The sequence below is a fragment of the Grus americana genome, chromosome 13 (assembly GCF_028858705.1).
Source record: "Grus americana isolate bGruAme1 chromosome 13, bGruAme1.mat, whole genome shotgun sequence".
Classification (NCBI taxonomy): Eukaryota; Metazoa; Chordata; class Aves; order Gruiformes; family Gruidae; genus Grus; species Grus americana.
Genome location: NC_072864.1, coordinates 15,675,942 through 15,692,183, shown reverse-complemented (window position 1 = coordinate 15,692,183; position 16,242 = coordinate 15,675,942). Strand labels below are relative to the sequence as shown.

Below are 16,242 nucleotides of genomic sequence, written 5' to 3'. Positions count from 1 at the left end.
CCGAATACTTTCTGTACCTGTAGTATCAAAATGCATATTTCTAGAGTAAATTCCATCTCTCTCTCACCACTGCCTCCTCATTCGTTTTACTGAGTTGTTTAGTCTATTAACATTCTCAGGTATTTTTTTGTAAGTATAGCCAGTCCTCATTATGTGAGTAGAGTTAAAGAGAAAGCTATTGACTATAGCTTTTCCCTTTATTTCATTTAATTCTCTGGTATCAGTGCCAATGTCTGTGTGAGACTGTTCTCAAACGGAAGGAGTGCTGTTTGGGAGAGACGGTGGGCAAAGAGAGATTTGTTTGCAAGTGCCAAGACGTTTGCTGTCCTCCCTTCTCTTCAGGGATAAATTGAGATGATTCAATGTATGCTCCAACCGTAATTTTAATCCAATTTAAACAAATAATTGTGCCCTGCACCTTTCCTCATTACAAATTCACTCTCTCATGTATCTGTGGCCAAGGCACAGAGACAGTTACTAACTAGAATAAATTGTACAGTTCACATTTGTGGGAGGAAAAAAACCCAACCACGCACATGCAGTCAGAAGGAAACCCACATTATTGGTTAAACTAGAGCTATCTGAATACAGGCAGTCAGCACCTAAGGCTGTATTAAACAGTTCAGGAGGAAGATACCTTTGCTGTTAGGGAACTTAAGGACAGTGCCGTACTGTTAAGGTACGTGGGCAGAGTGCGGTACCTGCAGCAGAGGCTGGAAGCACAGCCGCGGCTGGAGGGGAGGTTTCTGCTGGGCTCTGCACATCTCTTGGCAGGAGCACAGCGGGGCCGGAGGGGCTGTCGTCTCCTGGTTGGATTCGCTCTGGCTCCCCAGCTGCGCTCCCCCTGCCTGCCTGCCTGCACTGATGAGCATCCTCCCTATGGGAGGCTTTCTCCGGAGTGTGGTCGGTGCTGGCTGACATCCTGAGAAGCCCCTAAACAATTTAGAGAGGCTTGAAAACACTCTCAGCAGACTCACGGTGTAGGATATGGGGCACAGCATGGGCTGGTCTCACCTTACTGCCTGGCGCCCGCAGGAGAGGGCTATCCAGTGTGCTGTGACCCTGCGGTGCTGTGGAGCAGGCACCGCTGGGCTCGTCCCCAACAGCCTGCATGGGCACTCAGCGAAATTGGGTGCGAGATCCCTCCTTGGGCTACACCTACATGAGTGTGAGCCCTGGGAAGACAGACCTTAGCTGTCATCACAGCTCTTCTTTTGAAAACCTGAGAGCGCAATTGCACAATTTGTCATTGGGCCCTTTGGTCAAAAAGGCAAAGATGCATTAGAAGAAGAGAGCAGCTTTTGGTGGACAGTTTTGTTGTGTGGTGCAGTGCAAGTCCTCAGATCACAGATTCCGGGTCACAGCTGGTTAAACTTGAAAGGTCTCTCATGCAGCACGTTTGTTGTAGGGGAACACTGATGTACCAAGAAAGCTTCTTACTGGGTGGCAAACACTTTTGTTTGCTTGCTTGTTTTAAAAGTCATTTCTTATTTAAAATGATGGATACTGTTAGTGAAAAAGAAGTAGCATTACCATACAGCGTGGTATACACATCTCTTCTAGGCAAGCCATGCTGTTTGGCTTTCATCTTTCATAGCACAAAATCCATAGTTATTTTCTTTTTAAACCTTTCAGTTATTTCTGTCAGGTATTGATAAGTGGAGAACTTCCTTCCCACCTCTGTTTAATGCAGTTCCCCTCAGGCCAGGCACAAACATGGTGCGGATTCATGACCGATGTTTATCTCAGTGATACTCAGGAATGTGCTTCATATTCAGCAGTGTGCTTTTACATTTGCAGGTGTTCTTTTTTAATTTTAAATTAAATATTTTTTTAAAAATTCTTCACTAACAAACCCAGAGCCTTAACTAATTGTGTTTTGCCATAACACATACCATCCCCAAGGAGTGGGATATTTGCTTAGCTGGAGCAAAGCCTGTCTTCAGGCTTGGGTGAGGTGGAACTGGTGGCTTCATTAGCTCCAGGGATACCCACTGAGCTGCTCCAAAACCAGGTGGGTGAAGGCCTCAAGGAGCTACACTCACCAGACTTGTGGAAGCTGGGATGTTTGCAAGTGCAGCTTCATTTCCATTCACAGTGTTTGCATGAAATCTTGGCTCAGAATTCATGAAAGGGACAGGGAATACGTGCACCTTTCTGAAAATACCTCTCTGTAGAACTGGCTATATTTCATGTTTATGTCATTTGAGTTTTCAGAAGTGTGGAACAACTGCTGTTCCTATTGATTTCAATAGGATTGATGTGAATACTCAACACGTTTGGAAGTCAGACCAATAATGCATATGCGTAGCTATAAAACAGGTTACTTGATACTGTCTGTCACATGTAATTTATTGATTTTTCTTCCCTTGTTCTTTGAAGGCATATAAAATCTGGATGCTGTTGTTTTTTACTGTTTGTTTATTGCTGAGTAATTTCAGCCAACATGTGTTTTTCAGCATTAGGTCTATTCATCACGAACATCAACCCATTAAGTTTGTAAGTGCGTCACAGTTTTCCCACCTAGATCAAAATGAGAGTCTGGAACAGCCTACTCTTTCTAACTTAACAAGCTGGGTTTATTTTCCCCTGCAATAATATGACCAGCTTTAAATTCCTCAGGCCGGAAAGCTTGGCAGTAAAGTCCTGTGCAGGGCTGAGGTTTGAAACATGAGGTTTTTCTCGGGTTTGGAACATGGCAATTGACATCTCTTCTACTGAGCACTGATGGAAAATACTCATTTAGGAGCAAAAGTCTGTTCTTGGGAAAGTACTTTCATATGTTAAAGACAGGGACTGAAAACTCATTTTCCTAGAGGTCAGGTCACTACGTAGCGTCAATGAAGATCTCATCGTAGAAAGCCATCCTAGCAATCCAGTCACTTTTGGTGACCCCAGCCAGAAGACACAGAGCATTCGTGGTGTCTAGTCCTAGTTTTCTCCCTTCTTAGTGTTTCCTTTGACTCAGCATTGATACATGGCCGAAAAGTTGAAACAGAGGTCTGCAGAAATGGAAACACCACTTTGTTATTGTCTACCAGCACAGAAGCAGATATGCATTTGTCTTAAGCAGCAGCTTATCGGAGAGGTCTCGGCAAAACTTTCTTTGTCCTACTTTGCAACTGCCCCAGTTTTAAAGGCACTTGCTCCTCCAGACTGCTGCCCACACCATCAAAGGGAGCTCTGACTTGATTCTGCACAAGCTGAATATCCTGTGGGAAAGTGCTGCCTGTCCTTGTCAGTGCTGGCTTCCGGGGCTCCCTGCTCACCGTGCAGGATATGACCCTTACATGAATTTTATGAATGAGCTGAATGGATTGTAATTAATGACTTAATCTTCACTTGAAAGTACAATTCAGAAACATGAAAGTGAGCACAGTAAAGCATTAAATTAAATCACAGCGATCTGGTCAGTTCATGGAGAAAAGTCTGTCTCTCTAATTTCGGCTTCTGTATTCATTGAGTTTCTCCCAACAGCAGCTCGTCTGTATTTCTGATACCCAGTTATGGGTGTGAACTGAGGGAAAGAGCTTGAGCTGAGTCTGACCACACATGCCTGAGGGAACTCAGCAAAACAGTCTGAGAACAGGTGCTTGCTGTATTTGAGAGCTGCCAGGTCAAATGGGAGGGAGGAAATCATAAATCTAGGAAATTCGTCCCATGCATTTCATCCCACCAGAAAGGCTCTTCTGCTGGCCACATCTCCATGAGTGTTTCAGAGTCTCAATACTTGGGTTTGTGCTGTATGGGAAGCGCCCTCTGTGCTAACAGTAACAATACACGAGGAACGGAAAACATCTTTATATATAGATGAGAAAAGGACTTTCCTTGCCTGTATCACAGAGACCTTTATGGAGGCTGATGCTCTTCCACAGCTCCAGGCTGGATCTTTGACACTGCAGAGTGGCAGTGCAGGGGCCAGAGGTAGCCCTGGTCCTGCTGCGATGAGGGCAGGCTCTGCAAATCTACCATGGGGTCTGCTCAAAATGTTGCAACCGCTCTGCTTGTATCCTTAGGTTTAAATAAAAGATAAAGCAGGCAAAGCTCTTAACCGCTGTGTGTTGTCTCTTTGTTTTGTATAATCAAGTGTTGAAATCATGATAAATGTTGACACCAAGTAGCAAGAAGCACAGAATATGACTGTGTGAGCGTAAGGCCAATAGGGTCATATGAAGTATGTGCTCTAGCTAACATAATATAAAGAAATATTAGTAAGAATTAGCATAAGTATTACCATTTATTACAACTAATTTTATAACTAATTATTATAAGTAATAATTATTCTACTAGGATTATTTTCCTAAGGGCTTTGTCATTCCTTATGTTTGAAAGTTGTACATGTCATAGCTGAAACTCTAATTTTATAGTATTCTCTCAGTTTGACTATTGCATCTGTGATGTGTGCGTGTGACCCTGTGTACAGTTCTGTTCTTTTACATCTGTCTTACGACGTGCCTTCTTGCTAAATGCTCTGTAGGCATCAACGCAGGCAAGAATGGCACGGGACCCTCTAGCTAGCAGGGTAAGCACGAGCAGCAAGCTATTAAGATCTTTCTGTTAATTCATTGATGATTTTGCCAGTATCATCTTCTAATCTTGCTTAAAAAAGACTGAATGTACATTTGAACATTTCTGAAGAGCAAATTGCTACGCAAAATAGATGTATAATCCTAACATTTTGGTAGAAATAGGGTGAGTTGTTATTGATTCACAGAGCACGACAAAACATCACTGCATGAATTAGCAAACAGCTGTTTCTAATTTGAGTTTAGAACTGTACACAGAGGAACTTGTTTTAGTGTTCACTCCTTTCATTTATAATGAATTTTAATCACCGCTACAGGTGAGAAAAATGTAGAAACAAGCTTGTATCTTGTGGAAGAAACAAAGGAGAGACAGATGCTAACAGATTTACAGTCTGTGATAAAAGGAATGTTTTGGTACACTTTACATGTAATTAGAGTGCAGCTGTTTTCAGTCCCAAGTCCATGATGCACAGCAGAATATAGTATCTGCTGCTTTTCCAAAGGGAGTAAAGAAAAACAGTGATTCAACTCTGAAAGCATTTAGTTTATTCCTAGATCTAACATAAAACTTTCTCCTCCACCCCTTATTATGCCATTTATTGAAGTGTGAAATAACTTATTTAATGATATGTTAATTTTTTGTTACCAGCAAAATACAGACTGTTTGACATAAGAAAAAATAATGTTAAAAATAACTTTCTGATTTTATCATCTGTATAGAATTACGTACCATCCTATTCATTACTGAATCTTGATATCTCTGCTAATGGGAGACAAGGGCTCAGGCATGTGTTGCTCTGGCTTAACAAGTTTCTGTATATCAACTAAGCTTCAATAGACATCTTTGTGTGTACTTTTAACTTGCAGTGTGAAAAAGACTAATTAGATGTATCTTTGATCGCTATAGAAAGGTTTAAACAAAGACAGCGAGGTTTAAACCATCTACGTGTAACAGTTTATCTGCGGCAGACATCCCAGCAAGTTTAATGTTTGAAATTCTGCATTACATCTTGTGCTGATTTTGTATTCTAAATACCAAGTTACTCTCTGCATGAGAAGAAAAATTAGATTATATATGCTTTCCATTGAGCCAGACGTCTGTCTGTCTTTTTTAAAAACTTCACTTAAAAATGAATTGCAGTGCAAAGCTGAGAAGTTGGAAAAAGAGTCACTAACTGTTGGTAATTTAGTCCACCAAAAATGCTTACCACATAAGCACATAATTAGGTATAACTGCATTTTTCTCCAGTCACAGATAATAATGAAAGCCCTGCCTGTGGTGCCACTTATATTAGCACCTCTTAGTCTTTTATCCAATTTTAGGTTTGCTTTGAACATTTTATATATATTTTTATATATATATATATTTAAAAAATGCCATAGTGCCTTAAAATAAATGCATTTAAAAAAAATGTGAAGAAGCTGATGTTGCTGAAGTCTGAGGCTGCGTATAGAGCTCTTCAGAGCAGCCTGAACTTCCCAGGGCCCCTCCTTAGTGCCTTGGCTAAGGGTGGGTTCACCAGTTCTGGGGAACAGTTGCATGATATTTTTGTAGGGATAATTATAAATAAGTTGTAGGAATCTTTTTTCCATTGTTTAGTGAAGCATGTTTGAGTGCGCAGTAACGCTGGGTTTCAGTCACAGCCCAGCAGTTACACCACCATTCTGAGATAGGTGCAGTGTCAGCATAAAAAGGCTTTCATTGCCACAAGAGCTGGTGGTTCGCAGTCCACTATTGCCTTCTGTGACACAACAAACAAAAATCTTCAGTGAAGCTAATATATGCCTAGAAAACTGAGTTTGGAATATTAATGATATTTTTTATTATTTACTTTGTTATAACTGTGCGGGAAATGTGCAGGAAAATGGGGCTAAACCTCCAACAAAACTTTAAGTAAAAAGCTGTCACACTGCGCTGAAAATGTTGAAATTTAAACTATTTGCTGTGTAAACTTGATTTGCGTTATTTCACGCCAACACTGCAGCGTAAATGAGCAGCGTATGCTACGTGAGGTCCTTACTGTAATCCGTGGTAATGATCTATCCTTGGCTTTAATGCATAGTGCAGCAACGTAAAATTTGCTGTAACCAGTACTGAAGATTTTTCAGTCGTCAATCTCTGTGTTGTATTCTCATAGTTAAGCATCTGTGATAATAATAATTATTGAAATGGATAGTATTTCTATCAGGCCTTCCATCTGAGGATGTCTCAGGGTTTCACAGCTATACAGTAGTAAGCTCTACAATTTGCCCCTGAGGAGCAGATGGCTTTTTTCTATTATGGAGATGAGGAACTGAAACACAGTTCAGAAGCGTGTCTTATGATGCCAAGCTTGTTTTCAAAAGTCACTTACTTTTTTGGGTGCTAGAATTCCATCAAATCTCAACAGCCTAAAGTGATTTAAGTAAGTGCATTGACCATTTTTAACTTGTGTGCCATGGAGAGGTTTGGAGAGAACCAGGAGTCCGAACATAAACAGCAATCCTTTCCTCAACAATTCATTTGAACAATTCATTTTGTTAATGTAGCTATTTCTCTTGTGTACTAGCTCTGTGCTAGAGGAATAAACTTGAGAGAATAAGAGCACCTTCCAAATCTAACCTCCTTGGTTTATTGTCCTGTGTGGAGATGCCTTTCGGGTTCAGGAGGGGAGTCTCAAAGTTGCCTCCTTGGCCAAACCCTGGATATTTTGTTGATGTGTGGGCAGGTTGCATGGCTGCTTCTGAGCCCCATGGTGCTCAGTCAGTGTTGCTGTTTGCACCCAAACCCGCTGGAATAAACTGTCCTCCCACACCGCGCTGGCCGCATTGCGATGTGCTGGTGGTGTGGGGGGACAGATGGAGGCCCTGTGGAAGAGCCACCTGAACCCTCCACATGTAGGGGAGACAGAGTGGGGAGGTTTTTCACTGGAGAGGAACCCAGTGATGCTCTGCATTGGTAAACAAGAGGGTTTAGGCAAGGTCTGGGCCAGCAAATGGGCTTTCTGTGCATACCTTTTGTTCTTAGGAGAAAAAGCAGCTGGCTGGGGGGTAGCCTGGGTTTGTGAAGCACCTCCCCAGGAACGCTGACCCCAGGGCTGGGGCCGCGTGAGTGACCGGGCAGCTGAGCAAGCCTGTCTCTCTGCAACTCCTTCAAATGCAGCTTGGCACAAAGTCTGGCGGGAGCGTAATGTTTCCAGGTAGCTTTGAGCAGGAAAATGGGGAAAGTGTTTGCACGGGCTGTGAAATTATGTCTGGTTGATTTTATTTCTGTTAGCAAAATAACTCTGAAATAATAAATATATCAACATCATCAATGTATGCTGAGACGCAGTGCCGCTTACTCCTGGCAATCTGTGATGTGCTTTAATTCTCCTTTCTAAAAGAGATCACATTTTTTAAGACTTCATTTTATTGTTTTAGCTTCATGAGTGTTTTTCTGAACTTGGCTCATGTTATCTGGAAGATAAACAGAGAATGAAGTATGATTTATACTACAGTTTGGCCAAATTGCTCTTATTAGAAGGAAAAATACATTTATTGAATGCATTGAGCCTGGAATTAGCTCCTCAGTGATGATGATAAATGCTTGCAGTCCCATAAACGTGCTGAACATTAAGTTGCTAAATTACTGTACCACTTTGAGATTGATTATCAAGTTTGGCCCTTTAAGCTTCATGACCTGCACATATATCCTGAGGACTACTGACGTCCTGAAGCTTCCTTAATGCTCTTTTTTTCCTAATTAAACTTTTTATTGAATTTTCTTACCCTTTTAATACTTGTTTTGATTCTCTTATGCACAAATGACAAAAGCCTTGCACCAGCCATGTGATTCTCTATTTTAGAACAGTCCCACTTTGCAGGATTAGCCATTTTTAATGACTTTAATCTCCTTTTTGAAAGTGATTTTTCTCATTCTGCTACATTCCTTTGATTGCATTAATGTAGAATTATTATTCTAACCATCATTACCAGACATGTCACACCACATCTAAAATATATCTTCCCACTAAAATATTACTCTGGTAAAACACCTTAGAATTTCCTTCTCAGTTCATTATAGGTCTTTTCTTCAATTTAATATGGCAAGTTAAAATTAACAGGGCTATTTTTCATTCCATAAAGAGATTAATGATAATGAGTTTTCCCTAATTTTTTCAGTTTAGACCTTTAGTAATTCAGTATCTTACTTGTAAGGAAGTCAAGGTAGGTTGTTTCTGGGGCTTAAAGTTTCCTAATTCTTTTTAAATTGTAAAAGTATGCGAAAATGGTGCAATATAAAGAATCTAGAAGTTAAACACGAAAATCGGTGAAATGTCTAAATCAAGCTAACAAAAGGAGAGAATCTTTGCTTTCCACTGTCTATGTAAATGCTTCCATTTTTATTACAAACCCAGCTTTTCAATCTGAGAAATGTTAATTTTTTTGAATCCAAATTATATTAGCACAGCAATGTCTTTGTGCATCACTCACAAAGTAATACCAGCTTTCTTTGATTTTGTTTTTTGAATAGCCCAATATGTTTGAATAGCAGCAGCTGGAGGGGAACTGGCCCCATTTGAATGTTAGAGTGCATTTTGAGGTAGATCGGTTCGTTTCAGAGGAAAAAGAGACCTTCTAAAAGATTTGTTCAATTTGCATGGTGGACCAATGTAATGGTTGGCATAAGCGCATATGGATGTAACGAAGTTAAAGCAGTCGGCCCCGCCTGTGTTACCACTGGATTTGGCCCATTGCATCTACAGTTTCAAAGCTGAACAATGAATCTTTATTCACTGGAGCCGTTGTAAGTACTCCGGGTTCTCCCTGGTGCAGTCCTTCCTCTGCGTGCCACTGCCCAGCACAAGGCACAAGTAGTCTGGCTGCAAAAGGGAAGGTATTTAAAATGCATATATTTTTCTAATAATTTCTGCAAAGTGGATATTTTAAATTATTTTAAATTACAGCCAGTAAGCCCGAGCAGTAAGTAACACAATGGTGGCGTGCTTTTTCCCCCGTTGTTGTTGTTTTTCTACTTTCCCCCTGCCCCGTAGACAGCAGTAGCCGGAGCAAATGCAACATGTGCTGCCCTACTTCAGGCCCAGCATCCCCCTCTTGCTCCCCTTTGTCTCCTTTCCCCTGGAGGAGCCCAGCTGGCGAGAGGAGGGAATTAGCCAGCCCTGAGCTACCGGCACCTCCCCAGGGCCCCTAATCCAGTCACTGGCAGCCGGCTGCCTCCTTCCCTCCGACGGCCCGTGGCCGCAGGTCCGTGGGGACGGAGCCCCGGATGCGGCTGGCGGCAGAGACGGGGGGACGGGGCGGGCGGGGGGACGGGGGCTCCCCGGGGGCAGAGCGAAGCTGCGCTGGCAGCGGGGCGGGCGGTGGAGGTGGCTTAAATTGGGAACATGAGGCTTTGTTGTAGCCGCAGAGAGACACCGGTTAATGGTCGGGGGAATGAAGCCTGAGAAAAGTTTATGTAAAAATCAGGGGCTCGTCGCTTGTGTTTTAGGATGGGGCTCGGCCAGGCTCAGAGGAGTTAGTTGAGCACAAAGATCTTGAGCATCTTAGAAGCACGGGTGCTTGCTGAGAGCCGGGGTGCATTTTGGGAGTGGGAGGAAGCGCGTTCTCCGTGTCCGGTGTTGCTCTGGAGCAGAAGGTTTAGTTAAACGGGGGAGCAGAGCTCCCCAGGGAGTGTGGGGCAAGGGGAGCGAGCCGTGCATCCCGGAAAACAGGCAGTCCCGTTGTGCCGGAAAAGTTGTTTGGTGTGTGATTATTTGGTTTAGTTTGTCCAAGGTAGCTCTGCTCTCTCTTTTCCTAGGATGAAAGGGAAGGTCTTTGCCAAAGAAACGGTGCCACAGGAGCTAGCCTCTTACAGTGGTGATATCCTCATTAGCTGAGCCTTTCTTTGAGAGCTACTCCGCCGTACATGTGCTCTTCTCTGCCTGGTGACTCTGTAGTTGGCAGGCACGAGGAGTGCGCGTGTGGCAGCCTACACGCACAGTTGGGGATTTTTTTATTGGTTTGTTTTAGTAAGAGCTGAAGTAGGAACATTAAATGTTTTATAAGGACAACGTATCTGGAGAACCGGTTCCCTTTTTTGAATCTCCAAATGTATATGTGGTCAGCGCCTTCCCTCATTTACATGAATTTTATTTTTGCTTCATTCTGTGGTTCAGTTTTATATTGGACTAGCGGTATTTTTGCTTCACTCAACATCTCCGCATTTATTGGAATTAGGTTATTTGAAATCGCTCTTTTCTGTTTCTTGTTAACAATTCTGTTTATGAAAGCTGCCAACATTTTATGTATTTTTCCTAAAATGACTGTTTTGCTGCTGGAGTTAGTGCTGTGTTTCTTTATGGTAATATCAAATTATAAAATATTTTCCAAAGCCTCATATTGAGCAAAGGAAATAGTTATTAAAACAGAGGCTGGGCCATTGTTGGTTTATCCTGAAGTTGATTGTTTTGTTATGTCTTGAGATCTCCAATGGTGATTTTTTGGGCTTTTTTAATTTGTTTGGGTTTGTACCAAGCAGGCAACATTACCTTTCATACGAATGAATGTGGTAATGGTGCAGATCTCTTCTCTGATTTTCTTGAGCTGTCTCAAATCTGATGCGTTTATTTTACCTAGGTGTTTGACTCTGCTTTTGAGCAGCCTTTCGTTCTGTTGGTTTTGAGACAGAACTGAAGGATTTTATATAATGGAGACATTACTTAAAATCATCTTGATGTAGCATTTAAAAAGACCCACAAAATCACAGGTGATCACTTAACACTGTAGCTTTTCGAAATGTTTGTATTGCTTCATTGCACACTGTGTTTTGCTTTATTCATTGTTTATTGCTTTACAGTACAGTGAGCAGGTGTTAAACCTGCTAAAGAAAAATGTTTTTTATTAATACTGTATGTTGGCATATTTGTGAATTATGTCTACAAATATATTTTTATTTCTCTTTCTCAAACCTCCTTTGAAATTCAAGAGAGATTTTTCTTTAGTTGATTTTTTTTTTATGCTGTAGTAGCAGAAGCCCATAGTGTTGTTGAGAGCTTTGTCCTTATTTCACAGATGCACTGGGAATTGTTTTTAATCTCCTTTCTGCTTTCCCATTACAGATGGTGATGACGACCCACAACTCTCCTGGGTGGCTTCATCTCCCTCCAGCAAAGATGTTGCATCACCCACTCAGATGATAGGAGATGGGTGTGATCTCGGCATCGGGGAGGAGGAAGGGGGGACTGGCCTGCCGTATCCCTGTCAGTTTTGTGATAAGTCCTTCATTCGCCTGAGCTACCTTAAAAGGCACGAGCAGATCCACAGTGACAAACTACCTTTCAAATGCACCTACTGTAGCCGGCTTTTTAAGCACAAGAGAAGTAGGGATCGCCACATAAAGCTTCACACAGGGGATAAAAAGTACCATTGCCATGAATGCGAGGCTGCGTTCTCTCGCAGCGACCACCTCAAAATTCACCTGAAAACCCACAGCTCCAGCAAACCGTTCAAGTGTACTGTGTGTAAACGTGGGTTTTCATCTACCAGCTCATTGCAGAGTCACATGCAGGCTCATAAAAAGAACAAGGAACATATGGCAAAGACTGAGAAAGAGGTGAAGAAGGATGATTTTATGTGTGATTACTGTGAAGAGACATTCAGTCAGACTGAAGATTTGGAGAAGCACGTAATGACACGCCACCCACAGCTTTCCGAGAAGGCAGATTTGCAGTGTATTCATTGCCCTGAAGTATTTGCAGACGAAAACTCGCTGCTCTCACACATTCATCAAGCCCATGCCAACAAAAAACACAAGTGCCCTATGTGCCCGGAGCAGTTTTCTTCAGTGGAGGAAGTCTATTGCCACTTGGACAGCCACAGACAACCTGACTCCAGCAATCACAGCATCAGCCCTGACCCAGTCTTGGGGAGCGTGGCGTCCATGAGCAGCGCAACGCCTGACTCCAGTGCGTCGGTGGAAAGAGGTTCCACCCCAGATTCGACCTTAAAGCCTTTGAGAGGACAAAAGAAAATCAGGTCTGTGGACAGAGAGGAAGGCCAGAACTGGTCTAAAGTTACTTACAGCTGCCCGTACTGCTCGAAGCGCGACTTCAACAGCCTTGCTGTTCTGGAGATCCACCTGAAGACCATTCATGCAGACAAACCTCAGCAAAGCCACACGTGCCAGATCTGCCTTGATTCCATGCCTACACTGTACAACTTGAATGAACACGTGAGGAAGGTGCACAAAAACCATGCCTATCCCATGATGCAGTTTAGCAACATTTCTGCCTTTCACTGTAACTACTGCCCGGAGATGTTTGCAGATATCAATAGCTTACAAGAGCACATCCGTATTACTCACTGTGGCCCAAACGCTACCCCTCAAGATGGCAACAACGCTTTCTTCTGTAACCAGTGCTCCATGGGCTTTCTGACCGAAGCAACCTTGACTGAGCATATTCAGCAGACTCACTGCAATGTAGGAAATTCAAAATTGGATTCCCCTGTCATTCAGCCAACGCAGTCTTTTATGGAAGTTTATTCATGCCCTTATTGCACAAACTCCCCCATTTTTGGCTCCATCCTGAAGCTTACAAAGCATATTAAAGAAAACCACAAGAACATTCCTCTGGCACACAATAAGAAGTCAAAAGCAGAGCAGAGTCCAGTTTCTTCTGATGTTGAAGTCTCTTCCCCTAAAAGGCAACGGCTTTCTGCTAGTGTAAACTCAGTGTCTAATGGTGAATACCCATGTAATCAGTGTGATCTAAAGTTCTCAAATTTTGAAAGTTTTCAAACCCATTTAAAGTTGCATTTGGAGTTGCTGTTGAGGAAACAGTCTTGCCCTCAGTGTAAAGAAGACTTTGATTCCCAGGAGTCTCTTCTGCAACATCTCACTGTACATTACATGACAACTTCAACTCATTATGTATGTGAGAGCTGCGACAAACAGTTTTCTTCGGTGGATGATTTGCAGAAGCATTTGTTGGACATGCATACTTTTGTGTTGTATCACTGCACCCTCTGCCAAGAAGTTTTTGATTCCAAGGTATCTATCCAAGTGCATCTGGCAGTCAAGCACAGCAATGAAAAGAAGATGTATCGTTGCACAGCCTGTAACTGGGATTTTAGGAAGGAGGTGGATCTCCAGATCCATGTGAAGCATAGTCACTTGGGAAATCCGTCAAAGTCTCACAAATGCATCTTCTGTGGTGAGACCTTTAGCACAGAGGTAGAACTGCAGTGCCACATCACAACTCACAGCAAAAAATACAACTGCAAGTTTTGTAGCAAAGCTTTTCATGCCATCATCTTGCTTGAGAAGCACTTGCGGGAAAAACATTGTGTTTTTGATGCTAGCGCTGAAAATGGTACAGCTAATGGCATGACCCCAACAAATAAGAAGACAGAAGGAGCAGATATCCAGAACATGTTAATGAAGAATCCAGATACTTCCAACAGTCACGAAGCCAGTGAGGATGATGTTGATGCTTCTGAGCCCATGTATGGCTGTGACATTTGTGGGGCTGCCTACACTATGGAGGTCCTCTTGCAGAATCATCGTTTGAGAGACCATAACATCAGGCCTGGGGAGGATGACTGTTCTAGGAAGAAAGCAGAATTCATCAAAGGCAGCCACAAGTGTAATATCTGCTCAAGGACCTTTTTCTCAGAAAATGGCCTGAGAGAGCACATGCAGACCCATCGAGGTCCAGCTAAGCACTACATGTGCCCCATCTGTGGGGAACGCTTCCCATCACTCCTGACCCTGACGGAGCACAAAGTCACTCACAGCAAGAGTTTGGATACAGGGACGTGTCGGATCTGCAAAATGCCGCTGCAGAGCGAGGAGGAATTTATCGAGCACTGCCAGATGCATCCAGATCTCAGAAACTCCCTCACCGGGTTTCGCTGTGTTGTCTGCATGCAGACGGTCACCTCTACCCTTGAGCTGAAAATTCATGGGACGTTCCATATGCAGAAATTGGCAGGAAACTCTGCAACCTCATCGCCCAACGGCCAGGCCTTGCAAAAACTCTACAAGTGTGCGTTGTGCTTGAAGGAGTTCCGGAATAAGCAGGACTTGGTAAAGTTGGATGTGAACGGCCTTCCCTATGGCCTGTGTGCTGGATGCATGACCAGGAGCACCAACGGACAGTCTTCAGGCTTGACTCCACAGGAGGTGAATGAGAGACCGTGTGGCAGTCTGAGGTGTCCAGAGTGTAGTGTCAAATTTGAAAGTGCTGAAGACCTAGAAAGCCACATTCAGGTAGACCACCGAGACCTGACGCCTGAGACTAGTGGCCAAAGGAAAGGTACCCAGACGTCCCCTGTTCCCAGAGTAAGTACAGTTGAACTTTAAAATGTCTGAGGGATAAAATGTAGGCCTGCAATGTGACTGAGAACTGATCTGATGTTATTTTTTTTTTAAACTGTCACTTTATAAAAGTACTTGTGCTACTAAAACCCCAACAAAACAGGAGGAAAGGTAGAGTAACACACATCATAGAAAAATTAGATATTGCCCAGCCTTGCAGGCTCCTTGATTCCTAGTGGCAGTGCATCAGGTCTTTTATCATAAAACTGCCCTAGATTTACCAACAGAGAGCTGAGACACTTGAACGGTGGGGATTGGGTTTGTCCATAGATTCTGATGCTACCGAACTAGCAGATCTGGAAAAGCTGGGGCACTTCCATGAAAAAAGGAGATGCTGAGTACCCAAAACAAACAAAAAAAATCTGATCTGTCATACTTGAGGAATGAGATTATTTCTTACCAGGGAACTAAACATGAGTAGGAGGATGAAGGAAATTTTGAGGAAAAATATTGTGAATTCCACCTTACCCCCCAAATTCTCAACTAAACCTCAACTAAACTAAATTTCTGTGCTAAAGAGCTTGTCCTTATGGATGTCTGTCAGAGTGAATGTTGTGAGGCTCTTTGGATGTCTGTGTGCATACGTGTGTGTGTGTGCGCGCGCGCGCATGTGCATGATTTAAAAAGTGATTTCTAAAGGATCTGCTTCATGGCCCTCCTGTAACATAAGTAGTTTTCTTAGTGAATCTGGAAATTGTTGTCTAATGCAAGTTTCATATAAGTGTGCTCAACTCTAATGTTCGCAGATAGCCTGCTTTCCCATTTCTTAGCTTACAAGATACTTGGGAACATGCAGATCCAAGTAAGGTTTCAGAAGCCTACTCAGGAGATTAATATCATTTGCAGTTTATAGTCTTTTAAAATTATTTGTTGACGTTTTGGTTCAAGAATGGGCCAAGTCAGTCCTTCCTCTGTCAGGAACAGATGGAATGAGAAGTAGGTTTTGGAAATCTTCTCGGGAGACCAACAGCAGACACATCTGAGTATTGATATCATCTGACATTTTTAATTAAACATGATGGGGTGAGATTTTCAAAAGTATCTAAGGAAATTAGGCACCCAACTCCTAATGAATAATTCCAGCCGTAGATGCCTGTTTATGTCAATCTACTAATTAAAGCACCCACAAACACATCTTACTGCATTAAAAGAACCTGAAAACACCATTCAACTACAATACCAGAGGCTCAGTAAGTAAGAGAAGACCTTAAGTACGTCCTGAGGACATAGGCTGAGATGCCTCCAATAGAGCTGGTACAGCCTATGCCCCCGCAGGACTTGTTAGCTCTGGCTCAGCACCAGGGCCATGCCGGGCAGCAGCGTCCGGCCGAGCTGGGCTGTGCGTGGCCAGCTCGAGGACGGCACTGCCTGGCCCGG

General features: G+C 42.9%; 1 protein-coding gene across 7 annotated transcripts in view; it reads left to right on the top strand.

Moving 5' to 3' along the window:
* The window catches only part of ZNF423 (zinc finger protein 423), a 235,642-nt gene that overhangs the window by 123,181 nt on the left and 96,219 nt on the right, over window positions 1-16,242 (top strand). For all 7 annotated transcript variants that reach the window (XM_054841008.1, XM_054841006.1, XM_054841009.1 and 4 more), the window contains one exon: window positions 11,606-14,829. In XM_054841008.1, the coding sequence (XP_054696983.1) occupies window positions 11,606-14,829 (3,224 nt within the window). The remainder of the gene's footprint in view (window positions 1-11,605; window positions 14,830-16,242) is intronic.